General features: G+C 40.4%; 2 protein-coding genes across 6 annotated transcripts in view; one reads left to right on the forward strand and one right to left on the reverse strand.

Annotated features, from left to right (window-relative positions):
- Fto (FTO alpha-ketoglutarate dependent dioxygenase) overlaps positions 1–6,889 on the reverse strand; it is a 366,039-nt gene extending 359,150 nt beyond the window's left edge. Inside the window, exon 1 of the mRNA XM_052727800.1 lies at positions 6,751–6,889. Within this exon, the coding sequence (XP_052583760.1) occupies positions 6,751–6,795 (45 nt within the window). The 5' untranslated portion in view covers positions 6,796–6,889. The remainder of the gene's footprint in view (positions 1–6,750) is intronic.
- Positions 6,890–7,006: 117 nt separating this feature from the next.
- Rpgrip1l (RPGRIP1 like) overlaps positions 7,007–25,282 on the forward strand; it is a 100,811-nt gene continuing 82,535 nt past the window's right edge. For all 5 annotated transcript variants that reach the window (XR_008215688.1, XM_052727795.1, XM_052727796.1 and 2 more), the window contains exons 1-6: positions 7,007–7,169; positions 9,945–10,036; positions 12,114–12,258; positions 15,347–15,645; positions 19,766–19,868; positions 21,096–21,239. Coding sequence is in view for 4 of the 5 variants with exons in the window: in XM_052727795.1 (XP_052583755.1) it covers positions 9,952–10,036; positions 12,114–12,258; positions 15,347–15,645; positions 19,766–19,868; positions 21,096–21,239 (776 nt within the window). In the remaining variant the exon portion in view is untranslated. The remainder of the gene's footprint in view (positions 7,170–9,944; positions 10,037–12,113; positions 12,259–15,346; positions 15,646–19,765; positions 19,869–21,095; positions 21,240–25,282) is intronic.

The raw sequence follows: 25,282 nt of genomic DNA on the forward strand, positions 1-25,282 counted from the left end.
CCAGAGACACTAGGCCTTTAGGCTGAAGATGGATGCCCCAAAGTTGCAGGGGAACTTTGGGTGACTGTCTTGTCATTTCTAGAGTTTTGGAAGTTCCTCACACTTCCTGTTTATTTATGTAATATTATATCCTTCTAGGGTCTTTGATGAAGCTGAAGATTAGATAGTTATAATTAAAGTTTTCATTAGTTATGATAAAAAGTAAATTAGATATAAAATTTTAGACTCACAAATATAGGATAGATATATATCTTATATGATAGATGTTTTGTTATATAAATTTTACTATGTTAAAGTTAAAACTTTCATTTTTGATTAAACAGAAAAGGGGAAGTGGTGTGAGATATTTTTCTGTATGCTGTGAATATATGTTGCTCTCATTGGTTGATAAATAAAGCTGTTTGGCCATTAGTGAAGCAGAATAAGGTTAAGGCAGTACATTCAAACTGAAGATGGAGACAAAGAAGAATAGAGTCAGGGGAGATGCCAGCCCACCACCCAAGGAACAAGAAGATGCCAGCAGTCTGGTACCACCACGACCACATGGGAATACACAGATTAACAGAAATAGGTTAATTTAAGATGAAGGAGCTAGCTAGCAAGAAGCCTGAGCCATAGGCCATACAGTTTGTAATTAATATAAGCCTCTGAGTGATTATTTTCTAAGCGGCTGGGAGAGCTTGGGTAGGAGAGATTCATCTGGACCAAGGAGCTAGGTGGAACAGAGAAACTTCCGTCTACACACAGTGAGTTCCAGGACAGTCAGGGCTACACAGCAAGACCCTGTCTCAAGAAGACAGAGACAGACAGACAGAGAGAGATGAAAGAAAAGAACATATGACCATTCCACAGAACAAACACCTGTGCTCACTATAAATTCTGACTCCTTTAAAGATGGAGAGAAGTAAAAACTAGTTTAAGTGATAATAAGGGAAAAGGGTGGACAAGCCAAATGACTTAGCAGGAAAAGGTGCTTGCCATCAGGCCTAATGACCCGAGTTCAATTCCAACTGGAACCATAACACTCAAATTTTATAGAAGAAACACACATACATACAACAAATAAATGTTTTTTTAAAAATAAAAAAGCAGAACAGAGTGGGGCTGGGCGTGTACCACAGCAGTAATGCACCTGTCTGGCATAATCAAGGTTCTGAGTTCCATTCCAAGTACCACCAAAAGCAACACAATAAAGGAGATTGGAATATAGGAAAAGAGACACGACCACGAAAGGAAATGTCCATCCTGAAAAATCCTGGATTGGACCTGGACCAAGGGAAAAATGCCCAAGTAGATATTCTCAGAACAATTAGCAAGTAGGACTAGGAAGTATGGGTTAAGAGCTGCATACACATTCATGTCTCTGAAACTGACAACTGAAGGTGTTTTTGTTTATATGGACTAAATTTCCTGTTCTTCAAGAAATGCATGCTGAATCATTTAGGGGTAAGGAGGGCTGATGTCTCCTCTTTACTGTTAAGATTTGTCAAAAAGAAAATATTGTCAGGTGCAATTCAGTGCTAGAGGTTACCTAGCATGTACAAAGCCCTGTGTTCAATCCCCTGCACACACAGAAACTATACTAAATATCAGTAATGGTTCAGTTATATACATGGGGGTGGGGGAAACCGCAGAAAAGCTGACACAGCAAAATGGCAACCTGTAAATTGAGACAATGGGCCTAGAAGAGTTATTTCTAAGTTCTATATTTCCAGCTCTTCTGTAAGTTTTACACTATCTTAAAATAACAAACCAAACCATCTGAACAAAGAGAATACCAAATTCAATAAAGATCACACCTACTTTGCCCCTGGAGCACACATATATGCACATTCACATGCATGCATATAGGTATCATACATGCTCCCATACACATGCAAACACACAGTGGAACCTCACAGGAGCCCAGAGTCAGCCCATCTTGGCACTACTGTCTGGTTGGGGAAACGGGCTCAAAGTATGAATCCCTATTCTAATAGCAAAGAATTGAGAGAACTAAATGGTCTAACTTGGGACAAACATATCTACCAAATACTACTGGACCCACTGTAAGAAAAGTTCATTTTTTAAGTGCATGGGTGTACATATATATATATATATATATATATATATATATATATATATATAAAATGTCTGCTCTGAAACATCAACACAAAGTGAACCAATGTGTTGCTGGAAAGCCAGATATTTAGTCCAATCTTATTCTCCCTTCAGATTTGGAAAGGATATAAAGTCTACAGTACAAGCAGCTGCAAGGGAAAAAATATAATCTAAGTTATTACAAAGGGAAAAGGCAAATCAAAGGTAATTACTACAGATGACAGCATTCAATTTAAAAAGCAAACAAGAAACTTTTGTGGCTTCAGGAGAAATATTTCAAAAGCTTAACACACTGGCACAGGACTATAATCCCAACTAATTAGGAAGCCGAGGCAATAAATTTACTTAGAAAATATAAAGAACTCATAAAACTTAATAAGCCAACAACAACAATAAAACTGGGTAAAAAATTTGAGCACATGGGGTGGGGGAGATGGCTTAGTGGTTAAGAAAGGGAATTCATATTCTCAGAAGACAGGTAAATGCTAGGTAGGAGTGGGGGGGTCTGCCTGTAGTCTCAGAGCTAATAAGGCATGGACAGGGGATCCCCAGAGGAAGCTGGCTAGTCAGACTAGCTGAGGCTGCAAGTTATGGCTTTAACTAAGAGAACTAGCCTTAATAAAATGGTAGAAATGGATAGAAAATGACTCCCCACACGAGTCTCTATCTACATACATTCACACACATGCATTAGCACATATACGCCCACACATGCACACAAACACATCCATACACACTTACCACGCACGCATGCACACACGCACAAATGCTCGCAAGTATGTACACAAGAGAAAAAAGATACACACACGTTCATTAAGTGTATAAAAAGATATGACAATATTATTTGTCATCAGGGAAATACGAATCAAGATCACAATGAAATACTACCTCTTGCTCACTGTGAAGGCTACAACGAAAAGACAAATAGTAGCAAGTAATGACAAGGACTTAAAGAAATTCTGACCCTCAAACTCTCTGGTGAGAAATGTAGGGTAGAGCAGCCTGTGTGGCAAACAGTGTAGCAGTTTTGCAAAATATTAAGCATAGTCTTATAATGTGACTAGCAGTTCTCCTAGGTCTCTACCCATGAGCCAAATAAAATCCTGTCCACACAGAAACTAGGGTGTAACTGTTCATGGTACCATTTTTCATGACAGCCAAAAAGTAGTGTGGTGGTTTGAATAGGAATGGCACCCAAAGACTCGTGTGTTTGAATGTTTGGCCCATATAGGACTGGCACTATTAGGAGGTGTGGCCTTGTGGGAGGAAGTGTGTCATTGTGGGGGTTGGCTTGGAGGTCTCATATGCTCAAGCTAAGTCCAGTGTGGCTCACAGTCTCCTTCTACTACCTTCGGATCAAGATGTAGAACTCTCAGCTCCTCTCCAGCACCATGTCTGCCTGAATGCCACCATGATTCCTGCTGTGATAATAATGGACTGAACCTCTGAACTGTAAGCCAGCCCCAATTAAATGTTTCCCTTTATAAGAGTTGCCTTGGTCATGGTGTCTCTTCACAGCAATAACACCCCAAGTAAGATGAGTAGAATCAAATTGTTCACCAAACAGTAAATGTCCTTGACACAAACTACAGTCCCCAGGGAAGAGGGAAACTAATGAGGAATTGCCAACTGTGGGACATTTTCCGGATGGATTAATGATTGATATGGGCGGTGCCACCCTGGGCGGGTAGTCCTGGACAGAATCAGAAAGGAAGCTGCACAAGCCATAAGGAGCAAGTCAGTAAGCAGTGTTCCTCCATGGCCTCTACTCCAGTTCCTGCCTTGAGTTCCTGCCTTGGCTTTCCTCAATGATGAATGGTTACAAACAGTGTAAGATGAAATAAACCCTCTCCTCCCCAAGTTGCTTTTGGGCATGGCATTTTATCACAGCAACAGAAAGCAGACCAGGACAGTATATAAATAGAATGTGGTATGTCCATATATAGGAATACCATCTACCGGGTAATGAGACGTACTGAGAAGTGCTGCAAGATGTGTGAACCTCAACATGTATGAACATGCATGCTGGGTGAAAGCAGCCAAACACAAAGGTCACACATCATATGATCTAGGCACATGAGAACGTTCTGGGGCTAGAGACGGCTCAGTCAGTAACATGCCTGCCACACAAGCAAAAGGACCTGAAGCATCCAAGTGAAAAGCCAGGTTCAGTACACGCCTGTAATCCCAGCACAAGAAGGGTGAAGACAGGAAGATCCCAGGGTTGCTGGCCAGCAAGTCTAGCCCAGTTAGTGAGCTCCAGGTTCAAAGAGAGACCCTATCTCAAAAGTAAGTAAGGTGGAGAGCAGTTGAAGAAGAAACTCATTGTAGAGCTTTGGTCTTCACACACACACACACACACACACACACACACACACGCACGCACGCACGCACGCACGCACGCAGACACGCATGCACACATGCATGAGTCCTAGTGAACAAAAAAAAATTAGTGGTTGCCTAGACATAGAGGTGAAAACATTGAGGAAACTGCAAATGAATGCACGGCCCAGTGTAGACAATAACAGAGATATATGATTGTTCACAGCTTTTTTCCTTAAAGTCTCAAACCTGTAACAATCCAAACGCCCAGCAACAGATGAGTGAATAAACAAAATGGGACATCACACAAAAGGCACTATTACTCAGCAATAGAAGAGGAACAACTTGATAACACGTGCACTGACATGCATAGCTCTCAAAAACAATGATGAATAAAAACAACAGACATCAGGATCCATAGTGTATGTTTCCACTTATATAAGAAACTCTAGAAAGTATAGATTCAACAATTGTGATTGATCACAGTGATTGCCTAGGGATAAAACCAAAGGAAAAAAATGGCTGTACAAAAACAAATTTTTAAAAGGCATCATGATGTTCTCTATGCAACTGGAACATTTTGCATGTATGTACTGTTGACACTCATCAGACTATACAGAAAAATTACAAGATATGCATATAAATCAAACCTCAATTCAGTTGAACAGGATGAGAAACAATCATTCCTGATGACTTGGGCACTGTCTATTTAAGAATGAAAACAGCTATCTGTGCTTTGTTTCAGCCAGTATTTCAAGGAGCAAATTCATTTCTTAAGAAAATCAAAGAAATGTTCAAACAGCAAACAGGACAGCAGCTTGCTCTTCAAGTCAATGTGTTTCACAAACAGAAAGGAAAACAGAGCTAGGAGATTATAGCCATGGGGCCTGACTCTGATCCCTAATCCCACCCCAAAAACAAATGGCTCTGAGCAAGGGACAACTTCTACCAGACTCTGTTTCCACATCTGTAAAATACGTAATTCAGGCCATTCCACAGCATATTCAAAATTTTAAATCCTTAGGTTTACTGCCTTTAGACAGACTCTCTTGCAGGACAAAATTCTATGACAGCAAGAACTGTACCTGTTTTATTTCCCACTGATCCTCACTGCCGATATTTACCTTCTATAGACTAACACCAAGTTGCGTGTCCAGTGGCCTTTGACCAAATGAACTACAGACAAGAGGGACTTTTGAGAAGGCCAAAGTGACTGACAGGCAGTCTGTTGTGTCCACTGAGGCTGTAGAACCACGCAGGACCTTTCAGGCTGCAGGAAGGTTTGTATTTATCCCAAGCAGCAGAGGCCCTTGAGACTTTAAAACAGGTGGTTGTTGATGGGTCATGACTAGATTTAAATTTGGGGGCAAAAAATCACTCTCTAGAGTGTGGGAAGAGTCATATGATTGGAAAAGAAGGAGGATAAAGATTTAGGATAGAGTGAATATAGCCCAATATGGAGACTGCTGTGGCAAGCCACTTAAGAGACCTTGGTAGATTCATCCAAGGGAATAGAAACGTAAGAGTGGACTGAATGTTGATCCATTAGGGACAAATCGATAGGTCACAACTTTGGGAATGGGGAAAAGGAAAACATTGAGCTTCCATTCCTCATCTGTAGAACAAACTGTTTATACTCTACCTATGTAATACCTGTCTTGCCATAGGATGCAATAATATGAAATGATATATTATGTATCTAATGTAGATGTCTGATACGATAATTGCCGCAAATAAGTAAGTCACTATTGCTGTTAATACTGCCATCCCATGGAATTGTCCTGTCAGAAGCTGAACAGTAAAGACAAAGACTAGGAATGCACTAGCCACACAAGCTAGGTAAGTCATATTAAGCATATTCCCTGTTCGGACCACGCAGACTATGTCACCTGGCCACTGAGACAATGTTCCAAATAAATAAGTGACACCGAATAGATACTTTATCTCAGCTGCCCTCAGGCCTTGGAGTCCGCAACGGGCTGAGAAAGCACAGATGGTATGATCATAGCCATCGGGTAAACTGAGGCACTAGAATGGCTACAAATAAAACCAAGGAATAAGTACAGAAGCAGGGAACGGACATTGATGTCTAGCCTTTCATTTCTGACCAAGTGTAACTATACTAGATCTGCATCCAGAGCAATATGAATCTACAGCACAGACGTGCGCGCGCGCACACACACCACGTCTGCAGGTCTCTTGCAAACAAGGCCCTGTCATCCCTTGGCTTAACGCCGAGCATCCGCTCACCATCCCAGCTGGTCTGTGGCTTCCCTGCCTCTAGCCCTGGACTAACGCAGAGTTGCAGATGCCCGGAGCCCCACATACCTTAGCTTCACGCTCTCGTTCCTCCGCGGTCTGGGCGCGCTTCATGCTGCCACTAAAGCCTTCTTCGCCACCGTGGGCCGCGTCCACCCTCGCCCTGGACCCCGCCTCCTGTATGTAGTTCTCTCAGCGGCTCTTTCCCGCCTGACTCCATTCTCTCTAAGAGCCGCGAGAACTACCTTTCCCAGGATGCTCCGCGAGACTCCCGAGAACTCCTTGGGCTTCAGAGCCGAATTTCTCAAGTCAGCCAGCTGGGCTAGCTTAGTTCGCTACACGACCCGCCGACGGCCGGGAGCCCAGGGAGAACTACATTTCCCAGTGGTAACGGGAAACCACCATGTTTTCCCGTGCTCCTCTGGGCCTGCGGCAGCCCGCGCCCTGGGCGCTATAGCAACGGTAGCTAGCTGAGAGCGAACGCCGAGGTGAGTACCCTGTGAGGTGGGGGCAGATGCAGGTTGGCCAGCCCTCCCTCTGCCTCACAGCTGAGGGCCTGGGGTCCTCTCCGAGGCCTGGGGAAGGCCGGGGATTCTTGCGTGCAAAGCAGTCCATCCCGACACACCTCCACATACAGGCCTGCATCACAGTCCGCCCTGACCGCCTCCCAAACCAGAAACCTAGCTGATAAGAATTGGCAACCCTGTCTAAATCCTGCAGTTCGAAGGTCACAGTCACAGTTCGCTCCATTTCCCAGGATTTGCATTGGATTTAGAACCTAAGCCTCCCAAGGGACTTGTCTCTGTTGTTATTGTTGTGTGGTAGTGGTGGTGGTGGTGGTAGTCGGTTTTTAAAAGTAGGGTCTCCCTGTGTACCCCAGGCTGGCCTTGAACTAGCTTGTTAGCCCATGCTGGCCTCAAATTCAGTAATAGGTCTTGCCTCAAGTTCCCACCATCACGGTCAGTTCCTAGTGGCCTGTTTTATTACAGTATCTCATCTGACTAATCCCATAGTCTGTTAAAGCCATTATAGGCAAAGACATTGTTTAAATTCAGTGCCTGGCATTCATTTATTCATTCAATAAATGTGAACATTGTTGCCCACCATGTGACATCAGATAGCAGAAGGGAGACTATTTGGGGGAGGAAAGGAACCAGTGAGAGAAAGCTAGAGAGATGGGGAAGTGTTCAGGGATAGATACAAAGCAAAAAACAATGATATGGGTGTGAAAATACAATATGCTAAATTAAAAATGAATTCTAAGACAAGGAATTTGACTGAACAACTCTGAATAATAACAGAGGCTATTGCTGTAAGAAATAAGCCACAGCCCAGTGTGATGGAACACTCAGGAAAAATCCAGAGTTTGCACAGGGCATGGTGGCACTCAACTATAATCCCAGCACTCAGAAAGCAGAGGCAGGTGGATCTCTGAGTTCCAGGCAAGCCAAGTTTACATAGAAAGACCCTGTCTTTAAAAAAGAAAAGAATAGAGAATTGGAGGCCGGTGTGCTTAGTGTTCTTGGTGAATTTGAGGTCCACCTGGACGACATAGGTTTCCTTTGAAAAAGAAAATCTAGGAACTGAGAAGGAAACTGACAGAGAATAGTGAGAGAAATTTTAAGTGACAGTTGAGCTGAGCTCTGACATATGAGACACGTAATGCAAGAGCCTTTGGTGCAAGATGAAAGCGCTGGACTTGGGGAAAGTGGAGAACAGTGTAAGTGGAGTGTAGAGAGCAGCAGGGAGAATTTGCAGTGGGATTGGGAAGGCCATGCAGCATGGTGGAAGGTTTCTTAGCCTCTCCGCTATTCACATTCTGGGCCTAAAAACTCATCATTATACATCGATCCCATACTCCATTGCTGGCATCCACCCACTACATGCCAGTAACACTTCCTCAGTTGTGATAACCAAAAATATCACCAAACAACTAATTCCTGGATGGATGACTTTAAGCAGTTGAGCATGTTTGTGTTAGCTTCTGTTTGTGTAGCAGGAACCATTTGAGTAGCCATTGCATGTGCATACTGTAAGCAGTGAACACTCAGTATGTGTTCCTATCCTCTTCTGTAGTCATCCTCTGAGCCACATGCCCCTTGTCCTGTGGTTCTCAGCCTACTTCGAGTTCTAGTCAAAGTTCTGGACCCTCTCTCTAGGACATACTCTTCATGCACATCTACACAAAATCATCGTAAGGTGAGTCTCAGTTTTCAGACACTGAAATCCAAGAGCTCTCTTCACCCATTCACATGACTGTTTGGTGAATGCTGCTCACTGAGTGTGCCACACTCTGTGCCAGCTTCTGAGACAGAAGTGAACAAGATGAGTAAGCTCTCTACTTTCTAGAACTTGGAAGTCTCTTCATTCCAAGGGCTCTTCACTAACAGTTTACATATAACTTTCTAGGATGGCCAAAATGGAAATAGAAAATGTACTTACTTATTTATTTGTTTGTTTGTTTACTATACACTGTATATTCATATCCACATACAAAACTAAGTTACTGAGGTGTGTCTCTGTAAAGAAAAAAAAAAAGAAAAACTAAAAGTTCTAGAGCAAGCAAGACCAGCCAGTAGATTGTGGTAGCTCATCCCTGGAACCTGATGAAGTAACAGAGGAGGGGACAACAGAAGTGAAAACACATCATAAACACGGGGACCCCCTTTCGCAGAGCTTGTAAGGGGCCATTCATTTGTACACCGCACAGAGAGTCAGCATTCCTAGACCCTTGGCATCCCTGGCACATTTGCTAATGCCTTGAGTTTGTAATCTCGCTTGCTTTTAGAATAACTATGAGATGGGTATAATTTGTTCTATTATTTAAGTTAGGTAAATATAATGACCAACTATTAGATGATAGAACAGACTGTTTGCCTCGAGCTCATGACCTGAGTTGGTTTTTGGTTTGTTGGTTTTCCCAAAATTCATGCTGTCTTTGAGGAAAGGAGAAGCGATAGGAAGTATTTCTTAACTTTGGAAGGGTTTGCTTTTGTTTCAGATAGATGGATAAGAAAAGGAAGAATGCTAACCTTGCCTCATTTCCTAAGAAAACTGTAGGAAATACTCTGCTGCAAGAGACGGTCTTCATGATTGGATGCAGTGTGCCTTCTAGAATGGGAGCTTTCATCTTGCTCAAGCAGCACATGTGGGCAATAACATGTCCATTAAAGTTCTAGTTTCCTAGTCACTTTATTTGGCTCATTCCATTGCACAGTTGATGCAATAACTTAGAGTTTGTTTGAATTTTCCTTTCTCCACAGATAGGCCATGTCTGGTCCAAGTGATGAGACAGCAGGAGACCTGCCGGTGAAAGATACAGGTCTAAACCTCTTTGGAGTTGGAGGGTTACAAGGTACGGCCACCTGTTATGCATTACAGTTATGAACTTTGATCAGTAATTTCTGTACTTTTAATTTAAAGTATTTCTGATAGTCATACAAACCCAGCCATTTAAGTAACTATATAGCTCTTGATTGGACTAAACAAGATGGAGAGTTTAAAACACATATGGTATTTTACTGCGTGCATCAATTATCAACAGCTCATAGCAAATGCAAGATCCCCCTCTGTTCTGATAAAGAGTTGTTATAAATCATCTTTTTAAAATTCCACACATCAGTAGAAACTGCATAGAGTATCAGGCCTCCAAACTGAATTGCCTGGTTTAAATCACATTCACCATTAAAACACTTTTTTATGTTTAAATTTTATATGAGAGGAAATACCATATTTTAAAATTTTTGCCTTTCAAGTAGAGTATCTCAAAATGGCCTGTTTATGCAAGTGATAGTGAGTTTTCAATCACATTAATACACATTAAAGGCTTTCTTTATCCTTTTATCGTTTAGTTGTTCCCGTAGAGCTGAGGAGTACTTGCGACTGAGAAAGCACAGCTCTGCTTTACAGCACAGCATGGACTGGAAAGTCAGGTTCATGTTTGCGGACAGTGCCTGTCAAACCCGTGTGCCTGCCACTCTGCTTGTAGGAGGCTGGAGGTTCAAAATGTGTCCTAAGGACTCTCCATACACTGTTTAATCATAACAGTGTCAGTGGCCAGGTTCAGCTACCTTAGGAAGGTGGTCAGTGTACTGATCTTTGAGAACAAATTGACCACAAATATAATTAAAAGGAACAATGTTTAGGCTTTGCTTTAGATCATGAAACTAGTATCAGGTATCCCAATACAAATAAAATTGAAGTGTTTAAAACTATTGGGTTTTGGTACAGTGTAAGTACCATTGGGTTTTGGTACTATTTAAGTCCAGTCCTTATCATCAATAGCCACCCTCAGTCTTTAATATATGATTGAAAATTAAATATATCTATATACTTAAAACAGAGAGAGAGAGAGAGAGAGAGAGAGAGAGAGAGAGAGAGAGAGAGAGAGAGAGATAGGTCTGTTGTGTTGTGTTTTGTTTTTGAGATAGTGTCTTACTATGTAGCCTTAGTTGGCCTGGAACTTAGTATGTAGACCAGACTAGCCTCAAACTCATAGAAATCACCTGCCTCTGCCTCCTGAATGTTGGGTTTAAAAGCATGTGCCACTATGTCAGATCCAAAAGTTAATTTTCAATATATTAAATAGCTTGTAGAGAAATGATCTGTGAAGCTTTCAAATGACAGGGTTTTTTTTTATTTTAGAGGATTTGTGTTTGTTTATTTTATAGTTTATTTTTCTATATCCTAGCTCCCTAACTCAGAAAAAAAATGTCCTAATCATATTATATTCACTGAATTGTTCCAGTTTTTGCCTCTGTAAAAAATATATATATATATATATATATATATATATATATATATATATGTGGGATGTGTGTGTGTGTGTGTGTGTGTGTGTATTTGCAGATACAAGGGCTTCTTATTGCTGCCATGTTAGTGATTAGACCTTGCACATGCTCAGCATGTGCTGTACCATTGAGCTGTGTTCCCAGACCGGGTAGCCTGGCTTCTCCAACTATGAGGCTTTACAGCACTCAATAACAATTAGAAATCTTTTGGATCAGTTCCTTCCTATATTCTGAGAAAGTGATTAAGTCCATGCCAGTGAATAAAGTTGTTGCTCAGATCCCTAATACCATACATGAAGCATTCATCCCAGAGGTGCTTCATCTCACCTAAGATCGTTGGCATGAACAATGCTATAACATTTTCTAAAGAAAAACAACTTAATTTGTAGGTCGAGGGAATGGGTGTGGATGTGAGTGTGATGGTGCATGCCTGTATTCCTAGTACTTGGAAAGTAGAGGCAGGAGGATTAGGAGTTCAAGATCATCCCAGCTACATAGCAAGTTTGAGGCTAACCTGTACTTCATGAAACTCTGTTTCATAAAGCCAAAAAATAAAAAGGATGAAAAATAGAATCAGCAGTTATCAGTTTTTAGAGACTATTTTAAGTGATGCTACAATTAATTGCCTTGGCATTTTTTCAGAAACTTCAACTGCACGAACGATGAAGACTCGCCAGGCCGTGTCACGTGTCAGTCGTGAGGAACTGGAAGACAGATTTTTGCGTTTGCATGATGAGAACATTCTACTTAAACAGCATGCCCGCAAGCAAGAGGATAAAATTAAAAGGTTATGATAAAAAGCTTTTAGCTTTTTTCTTAGCTCTGTAAAGTTTGAAGGATATAGTTTTTTATAAACTTAATTGAAAGCCCCACCTTCAATCTTTTCTGGAACGGGCAGGTTATAAATAAATAGAATTTTTTAAAAATGGAAAATCTTACAAAGTAGAATAATAAACCAAGATGATTGTGTTTATTATGTCTAAAGTTGCTATTTGAAAGAACACAGCTAATAGCTAAGAGTACCATGAGTGTATTAGATCTATAAATAACTTTGGGGTTAATATTTATGACTTAATAAACAGATAGCCAAGCATCTGTTTTTTTAAATGTCATGAAAGTTTAAAAAGTAATTAACTATTCCAACTTGTTCAAATGTGTGTTCCCTTATGACTTGGGATTTACTAATGAAAACATCACTTATATCTGGGGCTTGCTTAACTTCACTTCAGTTAGTCTGGGTTCTGTTTTTATTTCAAAAAGTCTCTACTATTTCTGAAAAAGCACATTGTCACTTTTGATGGACATGTGAAAAATGTATGCAGGAATGATGTTTTCAGAGTAAATTTCTCTTCAGTTCCTTTTTACTCAGAAATACTGTGCCTGTCGTTAGAATGCCTGGTATTGGAAACAAAAGAGTGCATACAAACTGTATTCAAAGTCATTTTCTAGGCTCAAAGGAAGGTGGCCTCTCAAGACAAAAGATGGCTCCCTGGTTAGAATTTATCCTACAGAAGTGATTCCATTTCACATTCTACCTTGTAGACTTAGTTTCAGACCCACCAACCAGCCTAGGGCAAACCTTCTACTTTGAGTTGGTTTTGAGACATAGAAATGGTTACTTTTAAGATGTGCCTGGTTCAGGTCTGACCAATAGCACACCCAGGTCTACCAGCTAGAATGAGATGTGAAGCCTGCGAACACTAAACTGTTTTTTTCTTTATATACCTAATTGGACAGTAAAAGAATTGAATTCACCACCTGACCTTATTAGTAATTTGTCCTAACCAAAAAATAAAGCCAGTTTAATTAATAATGAACCACCTAGCTTACTGGGAGTGAGGAACTGGGCTAGGAGTCAAGTTGTATATATGTGTTCTATTATCTTTCTCCCAGTATCCTGTGCTCAGGCCATTTACTCTCCTGAGACTTTGTTTTACTAAGCCATGGGAGTACTTACTTGCTGAACACAGCCTATAGATGTCAATTCCGTCTCATCCTCACCCCCGCTGACACTGGCCTGGATCCATGGATACAGTGTCTTTACCTCTATCCTTAAGGTGTGAGTTAGTATCACCTTCTGTGTAAATATGGATTTTATACATTGTCTTTATAAATAAGTACTCAAACCTTACTACATAACTTACAATTCATTAATAACTTAAACAAATGAAAAATATTCCTAAGACTAAACAAGCACATGCAGTCTTACATTTCCTGATGAAGTTTACTTGAAAATCATGTCAAGAATTTGAAGACACTGTCATTACCCTTCTCTTATATTAAAAAATCATTTACCATTCCTCAGGTGACAGATTTTTATGTGAACTCTGTACCTTTCTTTTTAATGTAATCTATGTTTCTAAGTGCTAATCTTCCTGTAATAAGTATTCAGATATTTAAGTGACTCCTCATTTGGATGAATATGTTATTTTTACCGATAGGACATTGAGCAAGGCTCAGGACTCTAACCTCATTACTGGGCAAGGCAGAATGTGGTTCTGCTGGGTGATGATACCTAGTCAGGTTTCCCAGTGATAGGTCATCCACAGGACTAGGTGGAAAAGGAAGTAATCCACTGATTACTTTACTAGGATGTTTGTGGTACTCTTGGATCTTGATTTTTATTATCCAGTATCCCTTATAAAGCATGCTTAGTGGATGTGCCTCAAGGGAAAGAGAAAACAATCTTAACTGATTATGTTATGCATAGCTCCCCCTGATGCCACATGCTGTAGCCGAGTAGCCAGAAGTGTAGATAGACATGTATTACTACTGCATTTACAGAAGACTCTGCTTAGCGGGGAAACGTTGTTCTATGACATCCCAAAGCTATTAAGGGTTTTTTTTTTTTTATTTCACTTTTGTTCCCTTAAGTAAAAGCTTCTGTCCATAACCATGCTAAAATAAAGCAAACCCCACTTAAAGAAAAATGTAGTGTGTTTTTATTTCCAATCTCCTGTTTGGGTCTTTATAAAAATAGATTCACTATAAACTAGAATCAGCAATTGAAGATGTGCGACCAATTTTGTAAAGTCTTGAACTTGTGTCTCTCATCAAAGCCACCTTTTCTTTCTTGTCCTGCCAAGATTTTCCCATGCACTGTCAGGCAAGTTTTCCATGTGTGTGTATCACATCACCCCATGTGCCCCTTCTCTTTTGTTCTGTCTGACCAGTTTTTATCAGAACTTGAAAGAGTCAGAGGTATAAGTTCCTGGGATGTCAGTAGAACAATTTATGTCAAAAAATTTTAAGTATCATTAAAATGATATTTCTTGCATGTAATTATTTTTCTGAAAATAAACACAAACATTTGTTGCACACTAACCAACATTTAGTGTCACATTTTGGTTTATTTTGAAATTTCCGTTGGATTTTATATGTGTACATCTGTGAATTCTATCATTTTTATGGTTTTTCCTTGACTTAATCCTATAGAAATATAAGATACTGTCCTACCTAAATCTGCATAATCTTAGCTCACTTTTCAAAAGTTCTAACTCATTGTGGGTTGTAGACATGGCCCACCACATCCATACTCTGTGACTACATTTAAGTGCATCCAGTGTTCCTATATAAGGTCATGCGTTAAAATTGCGTCTCTGGAACATATGGGGTAAATATGTGTCCTCTCTCTACTACTCTTAAATGATAAGCCTTAGGAAACTGCTATTTGTCAGTGCTATAAAGCAGATTGTTGCCCAGTGGTTTCAATTATCATCAAAGGATTCTTCACAGGCAGTAATAGTTACATCAAAACCTGAGATTTATTATTCAGGTTCTGCACTGAAGTCTTCACAGTGATTATGTTCCTTTCAACAGAATGCATTTTATGCTGACTTCTCACATTCCTTTTCATCTTTTTATTATTTCCCTAGAATGGCCACCAAGTTAATACGGCTAGTTAATGACAAGAAAAGATATGAGCGGGTTGGTGGCGGCCCCAAGCGGCTGGGACGAGATGTAGAAATGGAAGAAATGATTGAGCAGCTGCAAGAAAAAGTTCATGAGCTTGAAAGACAAAATGAAGTCCTCAAAAACAGGTTAATATCAGCCAAACAGCAACTCCAAGTCCAGGGGCACAAGCAGACTCCGCACAGTCGTGTGCAGGCTCGCGTTAACACTGGCCGCAGGCAAGCAAGTACCAGTACAGGCTTCCAGGAATGTCCCAAGAAAGGTAAAACGTTCGGCAAGTGCCAGACTGAAGTCCAAACCCGTTTCCCACTGACACACACAGCTTTGTTTCTTACTCGTGTTCTCACATGTCTTCAAAGGGGGTTCAAAACGGTTTGAGGCTTGCTTTTTGCAAGATCATAATGCTGTAACAAAGACAGTTTTGTTCCGGAATCCCTAGGTCACTCTCGTTTATTTAGTCAAACAATAACAAAACTGTTAGAGCAGGCATGTATGAAACCAAGAGCAATTGAGAATGAGTTGAACGTGAGTCTTGCCCCTGCACTTTGTAACTGGTGGACAAGGACAGATCTTCTCTGTTGGTTTGCAGCTTCCTTTACATGTAAAAAGTACAGGCGCTGGTGGCTATAAAAGTCTCGTCATCCCTAAAATAATTATGCCGTCAGTTTCTTCACATTGCAAAGAATGGTGTAAAGTGTCTCTGTATTACAGAGCAATTGCATAGACCAAACTAATTTAGGCATCAAGCCCAAGTTCTTTCTACCCCCAAATGAACTTATTAAAATGAAACTAAAATCGTGTAAATATCTTAAGTCGCTTTTTTTAAATGACGCTTCTAGAGAAGGAAATAAAATTCTAGCTCTAATTGATTTTTATTAGGAATATGCGTCGCAGAAATATCCAACATCTTTTGTAATATTAAAAAATGATATAAGCCATTAGTTATAATTCATGGAGGAAAGGGAAACACCATATGAACAAAAGGAGAGGGAAAAAAAAATGTTGTAGTTTTCTTTTCCAAAGCCAACTGTTAGCACTGTCTCTGTCCTAGATAGTGAGCCTTTGAAGTCGGACGGTCTCCACACGGTCAGAAGGCAGCCGTGGGATGAAAGGCTTAGCTGTTGCCAGCCTTGTGAGATTGCGGTAGCCTTTGGGTATAATCAAAGTGAGCACAGCAAATTATAAATCAGAAAACACACTCTGCCGTGAATTGTTATTTGATATGGAAGTCGGCCCTTGACCTCTCAGCCTCGTTTTCTCCATCTATAAAATGGAGTGATAATAATGCCGGATTAGGTAAGAGGAAGGAAGGTGGAGGTCCTCACTGAGGGACGTTCTCTTAAAAAGTCATGTCCTCACTGAACCTTAGCATTGTCTTCTGGAAATGCAAGTGGGCAAGATAACATGGAAGGACTGCTAGGTCCTTTATGCTGAGTAAAAGTAATGACCAGACTTTAAATTAATATGGCAAGCTACTTGTTTTAAATTACTATCCAAATCAAAGCTTACTCTCCCCTCTGTTAAAAATATTTTCTTTTAAAAATGATCTGTAGAATATCAGCCTTTAAAAACGTAACTTATAAACTTAAATATCTCCTTGTATGTGTATTGTCTTTGTGATTTAGAACTGCTTCCCCGTCTGTAGAGTCTGGGACACAGAAATCATACACTGTGGTAAATGCTGATGAATACTAAATCATGGTGTGTGAGTAAACCTGAGGGGTCATTACTGCAGTTAATCTTAAATGTGCGATACACTCTTCAAGGCTGCCTTTGAGACTGGGACATGGACCCAATTTTTTAGGACTATCTTGAGTTGAGAGGGGGCTGAATGAGAAGCCCAGACTCCCTCTGGCCGCAGGAGGCATCTACCCTGAAACTGCTGTGGGGACGCCATCATCTCTGTTTACACCTTGGGATGAACGATGGCGAGCACTGACCCAGTGATTGAGATTGTGTAGACACAGTTCTCACTATGAGGAACCACTGAAACAGAAACTTTGGTAAAGCATGTATGTTTTAAATACAGCCATTGGTGCCCAGGCCTAGTACAAGCCTGTGATCCAGCACCTACTACTAATCAGAAATCTGCAGCAAGTGGCTGGAGAGATAGTTCAATGGTTAGAGCACTGACCAATCTTCCACAGGACCCAGCACCCACATGACAGCTCACAACTGTATATAGCTTCAGTTCCAGGGCATTTGATATCATACTCTGGTCTCTGTGGGTACCATGGTACGTGTGGTACACAGGCAAAAACAGGCATTTTATGCATAAAATCATGAGGAGGAAGATAACAATGGTAAATTATTCTTAAAAACACTAAGACAAGCCAGATGGTGGTGGCGTACAGCTTTAACACCAGCACTCAGGAGGCAGAGGCAGGCAGATCTCTGTGAGTTTGAAGCCAGCCTGGTTGACAGAGCAAATTTCAGGACAGCCAGAGCTGTTACACAGAGAAACCTTGTCTTGAAAAACCAAAACCACGGAAAAGAGAGAGAGAGAGAGAGAGAGAGAGAGAGAGAGAGAGAGAGAGAGAGAGAGAGACTAAAACAAGAGGATGTGGAATTTGAAGCCATGCTGGGCTGCATCAGACAATCAAATCAAAACTGAAAAGAATACGTAATAGCCATTAGTTAGAAATAATGACCAAAGTTACTAATTAATAACCAAATCACTGTGTGGCCAAATTTTTAAATATATTTTGAATTTATACTTTTTTAATTTTAAGAAAATTTTTTATTCATTTTCCATACCAACCACAGACCCCCCTTCATCCCTTCTCCCTCTCCCCCCCCAGCCTTCTCCCGCCCAACACCCCTCTGAATTTAGTCTTTTAACTCACTGCTCATTTTGAATTTCCCCATGATTGTGTAGGAAAAGCTTAAGAGTTAGTATCATAGCTCGCATGTGTAGCTGGCCAGTTGTAGCACAGTGAAGTCTGAATGTCTTAGGCCGGTCCTTTCTATGCTGTAGGTTACGGCAGTAGACCATGAGCGTATCAGAAAGAGTGAGTGAGGATCATCTCCAGCTATCAACTTAAAAATAATGGCGTTTCTCATTTTGAAAAGGTTAAAACTTTTCTGAAGAGAAATTTTTTTCTGTGTCTTTAGCTCTTGGACCAGTCTCCATTGGAAGTCTGCATTATTTGTTGCTCTTTACTCTAATGATTCTAGAATCATAAAGTGGCATATGTAATTAAAAGTATGTCTGACTTTTAACAATTGGACTGTCCTTGTCAAACTTCATATACATTTTTTACCTTTAAGATGAATGTCTCCTGTAGCTCAGGCTAGCTCAAACAGCCTGCCTGCCTCAAACTCCCAAGTATCTGAGACAGTACGTGTGTGCCATCATACATAGCACATGTAACTTTCTGTTTGAAAAATACTGCAGGATAACGCTTTATTTTAAGAGCTCTTGTTAGTGATTCAGTCTCAAATATGAATTTTCTTATAAGGTTGACTAACCAAAAAGATGACATAAATTAAGGATGTAAGATCAAGAGATGTTTATGATTAAATATAAAGTCATTTTTTAAAACCTCTAAAAAGGTACTGGTGAGATGGTGCTTGCCACTAAGCCTGGAGACCTGAGATCAGTCACCAAGACGCATACAGTGGGAAAGATAACTGCCTTGTTAATTGTCCTCTGACCTCCACACGTGATGTGTCACAGGCACTGAGTGTCCCAAGGTCTCTCGCTCTCTGCATGTTGTCTGGCTGTGGGTCTCCGTATCTGTTCCTGTCTGCTGCAAGCTGAAGCTTCTCTGATGATGGCTGAGCAAGGCACTGATCTATGAGTCTAGCAGAATGTCAATAGGAGTCATTTTATTGCTGTGTCCTTTTAATAAAACAGTAGTATTTGGTTTTACTCTAGGTTGAATCTTTCTCTTCATATTTTAGTTTTTGTTATAAATCCCTGAATTAAAAATAGTGGTTCTTAGCCGGGCGGTGGTGGCGCACGCCTTTAATCCCAGCACTCGGGAGGCAGAGCCAGGCGGATCTCTTCGAGGCCAGCCTGGGCTACCAAGTGAGTTCCAGGAAAGGCGCAAAGCTACACAGAGAAACCCTGTCTCGAAAAACCAAAAAAAAAAGAAAATTGTGGTTCTTTCAGAAATTGGAATAGAAGTTCTAAATCTCAAAATGTATAGACTTATTTCTAGATGGTTTCTTTAGGATTGTTCAGTGGGCAATCCATTTTCTGTGTTTCACATGCTACCTGCTGGTGGCTATGGGCTAATGCCCCCTTAGCTTGCACTTCCGTTGCTCTGTTCTAAGAACACATGCAGCCTAGTGTTTATTATAAATATACTTTTAGCAAATCAAGGATCTGTCTTTCTTAACTTTCCTTCCATAATATTTTACTACTTTATTTTTAGGTATAAGATTCCAAAATGTAGATGAAGCAGAAACTGCACAGCCCACGCTCACAAAATATGGCAATAGTTTACTTGAAGAAGCCAAAGGAGAAATAAGAAATTTGTATGTATTTTTTTTCATGGTCATTTTAGAACTTTGTATATTGATTATGTCTTATTTTGATCACTCCTTCTCCTTTATTGTAAACAAAATTGGACTATGTATAAATAATTTGCTTTACTAAAATACAGCTAGTTCTGTGGAGTAATAACAGATATTATATATCATGTTCTCAGTGGATAGTTTATCTAGCTATACTGATGGCTGGGTGTATGTTCATTTTACCACCAAAGGAATGGCCTGAAGTCCAATCACTTTGAATAGTCTCAGTTTTAGAAACATTTTCATTCCCATAAACTTACAGGTAATTTTTTAGATCCTGACTCAACCCTTTTGGGGAGGAGGGAGGCATTGAGAGGCAGGAGGAATGGCTTGAAAGTTTGGAGGTATCTGATACACTTGGATTTCAGCTCTTTTTTTCCTGTGGTTCTGTGAGATGTATTCTTCATCATGTCATGATTTCAGAAGAGTTACTTCTGCCTCGTTCATCTTTTTTTCTGGTTCATCTGTGCCTGGTGGTTTCAGTATCTGTGAGTCGTGCAAATGACTTTAGGCCTTTACCTAGATCGTCAGAACATTGAACAAGCAAAGAAAGCATTACACTAAGAGTGTCAACCTTAGAACATTGCTGAAGAATAAGATGATACAGATTTGAAATGTTTTCTGTTGAGTGTTTTAAATGCGAATCACACTAGCAATCAATTTCCTTGTGAGGAAATAAAAGACTAAATATTTTCTCATTCTTAGATAATCAAGTAAAAAGCCAAAGTTTGTAGCAGTTTCCCAGGACTCACTGCACTGGGATGCTGCCAGACGAAGAAGAAATAAATGCATGCTAGGGACCCCAGCTATGTTTGGCACATTTCATGCTCACTCTCTGAAGTAGTAATTGGGTGATGTGGCAGCTGTGCACATATAAAAGAGCAAGACATATAAATTACGTTGTAGAGTATCCAGTAGGAAATCAGTACATACTTAACTGAATTCAACCACAGTCCAGTCTATTGCCTACAACAGTATCTTCTAAAAGACCATCTCTTGAATTGTCCCAGATATAAGTTCAAGTCATCACATTGAATCTGCTGCTGTTTCACTGTATGCAGAGGTGGTGAAGCCACTTTATGAACTTTGGCTTGCCCTATATTATAATAAAGAGCTGTCTTTGCACCGACTTTAAATGCTACAATTTCTCTTCAAACTGCCGATTCTTATCAAGATTCTTTATTGCAGAGAAAATGTTATTCAGTCACAGAGAGGCCAGATAGAAGAATTAGAGCACTTGGCAGAGATTCTGAAAACTCAGTTGAGGAGAAAAGAAAATGAAATTGAGTTGTCTCTTCTCCAGCTTCGAGAACAGCAAGCTACAGATCAAAGGTATGTTAAAACTGGAATGTCACCTTGATATGCTCAAAATTAATTTTAAATAATTTATAATGATAAATCCATCTAAGCTGTTTTAAAAACCTATTTCTACTTAGTCTTTGGATAGAAATGCTGTAGCCCTACTAACTGTATCAAGTACTGCTGTACAGAAGGGGCGGTCTTCCCTACCAGCCTGTGGCTGGCTGCCACTCTCATCCCGTCCTTGTTTGTTTACCCCACTTGTCAAGACTCGAGAAGTTTAGATCATTCGATCGTAGCTGCTCAGAGAAGCCTGGGGAGCAAGAGCTGCACTGTCAGACCGTGTGTGTAAGTCAAGCCTTCAGGGTTTGTTCAGCCTCTAGTTCCACAATGCTTGGCAGTGTGGAACCACAAACGATGTTGCGTCTCCTTGTACTCAGTTTACAAGCAAGTCTGATGACTGGGTGGTGTGTGGTCCACTGTGGCAATAGTCTCCTTGCCACCATTGTCGTTTTGATGTTTTATAAAAGAGTATTTTTCTTCACATCATCCTTTGTCCATTTTTGGTTCTGATCCCATTGGTTCATTTTGTGTGTTGACATTGTGCTTTGAACAAGACTTCTGTTTACCACAGTATCTCTTCAGCTACCTTTTTTCTCTTCACAACCTTTTCTCTTCTTTTCTTTTGACAAAACTAAAGATAATAGCTTATGTTTATATAACTCCACTTCAACAGTTTTAATATCTTACCAATCTTACTTCATCTAAACTTACACTTTTGTTTCATTCAATTAGCTAGTCCTAGCCTCACAGTTACTCATAAGTAGTTGAGAATGTATCTCTATGCCCAACAAAATTAATAGTCATTCTTTGGTAGCATCTAGCAGCCAGTTTATATTCAGACTTGTCTAAAGATACCTTTCTGCTGTTCATTTCAGTGGCCCCAAATAAAACGTACATATTGCATTTGGTGGTGGTATCTCTCTTGCTTTTTTCCACATACCTCATAGTGTTGTGCAAATCATACTTAGTGACTTGACTTCGGTTTTCCTTTTCTGAACTTTGTGATACTCTGGTCAAGTTCCTCTTTTTAAAAACCCAGTAAGGGCCGGGCGGTGGTGGCGCACGCCTTTAATCCCAGCACTCGGGAGGCAGAGCCAGGCGGATCTCTGTGAGTTCGAGGCCAGCCTGGGCTACCAAGTGAGTCCCAGGAAAGGCGCAAAGCTACACAGAGAAACCCTGTCTCGAAAAACCAAAAAAAAAAAAAAAAAAAAAACCCAGTAAGAGCCGGGCGGTGGTGGCGCACGCCTTTAATCCCAGCACTCGGGAGGCAGAGCCAGGCGGATCTCTGTGAGTTCGAGGCCAGCCTGGGCTACCAAGTGAGTTCCAGGAGAGGCGCAAAGCTACACAGAGAAACCCTGTCTCGAAAAACCAAAGGAAAAAAAAAAAAAAAACCCAGTAAGATTGTCTAACTTTTCATTTCAGATAGAGTGTTGAAGTATCTCTTTTTTAAAAATAAGAAAGGTTTCTTATTCCATTTATTAATTTTGTGTGTGCACACTCATGTATGTATACAGACATCCATTGGAAATCCAGGAACAACTTACAGGAATCACTAGGAATTCAGTCAGGACATCAGGCAACTTGGCAGCACATGCCTGTCCCCACTGAGCCCTCTCACCAGCCCTAATCCTCTCTTAACAAGCTAACCCTGTGTGGTGATATATGAAGGATCTAAGGAAATACATGAAATAGTAGACTTGGGTTGTGGGTTTTGTTGTTGTTGTTGTTGTTGTTTAAGACAGGGTTTCTCCAAGTTGTTTTGGTGCCTGCCCTGGATCTTGTTCTATAGACCAGGCTAGCCTCCTGAGTGCTGGGATTAAAGGCGTGCACCACACCGCCCAGCTTGGGTTGTGTTTTTTAAGGAAGATTTTAATTTTATTTTATATGTATGGGTGTTTTGCTTGCATATATGTCTGTGCATCATATGTGTGCATGGTGCCCACAGAGGCCAGAAGAAAGTATTAGATCACCAGGAACCAGAGTTACAGGTGGTTGTGAGCTGCTCTAATAGTGCTGTGAGTCAAACCTGAGTCCTCTGGAGGAGCAGCCAGTACCCTTAATCACTGATTCATTTCTCTAGCCCAAACTTGGTTTGTTTGTTTAAATATAGTAAAAATATATGAAAGCCTTAGATTTAAATGATTAGTATAATTTCTAATTAAAATTATAATATGTAAAATTATCATATAAGAGGACCGTAATGTTGAGTGAAATTATGTAATATTCTTTTAGCATGGACTACGAAAGATGAATATTTTTGAGAATTATCTGTAATTAGGGGCATAATTAAAATTGTGGCTTTACATCAATTTGAATAACAAGGCATTAACCATGTTCCCAGAAAGAACTGCTTTAGACTCGGCCTCCTTAAGAAACAGGGATAGTTCCTAGTAAAGAACAGGGCCAGAGGCCCAGGCCTCATATCTGAGTGTGCTTTCTTAGTATTATTACCAACATCTACACTTAAGGTCGTATCTGTAAGATAGTATCTGAATAGAAAAATGCACTGTGGGCTGGGAACGTGGCCCAGTCAGCAAAGTGCTCACCATGTAAGCATAAGGGTCAGCTTTTGGGTCCCAAGCACCCGTGTAAAAAGACAGACTGGGCAGCATGTGCCTGTGATCCTAGAGCTGAGAAGGCAGAGGTAAGAGAATCAATCCCTGGGACTCAGTGGCTAGCCACCAACCCCAGGTTCAGTGAGAAACCCTGTCTCAAGAATAAGGGGGGAATGCAGTTGAGAAAGATACCAACATGGGCCTCTCTGTCCTACACATTCACACCCCTAACATACCAACCCCAGCACACGTGCGCACACACACACACACACACACACACACACACACACACACACACACACACACACACTTTTACTTGGGACATGTCCCTGTCAGTTTTGCTTATGGTTATCAGGGACTGCATTCCCTATTACATTCCTCAAGGTGCCAGACAGTAAGATGGCCTGTTAACTGTTCCTGTTTCAGATGGATGTGATCATCTTAGAGCTAGACTCTCAGTGATTGAAGAGGAGCTCCACAGGTCCTCCAACCCCAGGATAAGGCAGAGCAGGAGGGTGGCAGACAGGACCACATGCTTTCATGCTCTAAATGTTGCCAACAAAAGACAGCATTTACCTTGAAATCTAAGCCATGGCCTTCCATGGGGCTAGATTACCCACAGAAGAAGAAGTGTCTCTCTTATCACATCAACTATTAGAAGCAGAAACAAAATTAGTATGATGAGCTAAGGAAAATTGCTACAGAAGCCAAAGAAATAAGCTAGTTAGTACCTTACCTCAATGATTTTATAAACCTGAAAATCCACATTATTTGTTTAGAAGGAAAGATACGTCTGTTGAATAGCATATTGTTTCTTGAATATGGTTTTTGAAACTAAAGAAATAAAAGTCTTCAAGACTTTTTAAAAATTATGTTTACTTGCAGCTCAAATTTTTATGTGTAACAGCAATTTTTTTGAGGCTAATGGAAAATTATTGAAAAACTTAGGGGAAAATGTAAAACTTGGTGTAATTTACTGTAGAGAGAAGTAACAAAATGGAAACCATATTTGAACTTCTCTTCCACTGGTACATTATTTCAGATTTGAAATTCTAGAAGTCTGATCTGGATGTTGGACCCCTTGTTCTCAAGCATGAAGCTAACGTAGCTGTAGTCTGCAGAGTGGCGGCACTCGATATTTATGGCAAAGAGCCTTTCACAGAGCAGTACAGAAACTCTCCGTAGTATGTGTTTAATAGACCAGTTTGGTTTGGCATCAGCTTGACATAAACTTTTGGTTATCCAAAGCCCTTAATTGCTTTGAAGTAAAATCCCAGTGCTGCTCTCTTTTATTAAAGGCATGTTTTTTCCTGTTGTTGTGGTCTATTTTGGAAGACTGAGTTGTGATTTTTGCATATGTTCTACATAATGCCTCATTAGCAAAAAATCTTGTATCATTTACAAGTAGCCTGAATGTCTGTTGTTTCAAACAAAAATCCATATTAAAATTTAAACAAT

Source organism: Peromyscus californicus, unplaced genomic scaffold (genome assembly GCF_007827085.1).
Source record: "Peromyscus californicus insignis strain IS unplaced genomic scaffold, ASM782708v3 Scaffold_8__1_contigs__length_139910024, whole genome shotgun sequence".
Lineage (NCBI taxonomy): Eukaryota > Metazoa > Chordata > Mammalia > Rodentia > Cricetidae > Peromyscus > Peromyscus californicus.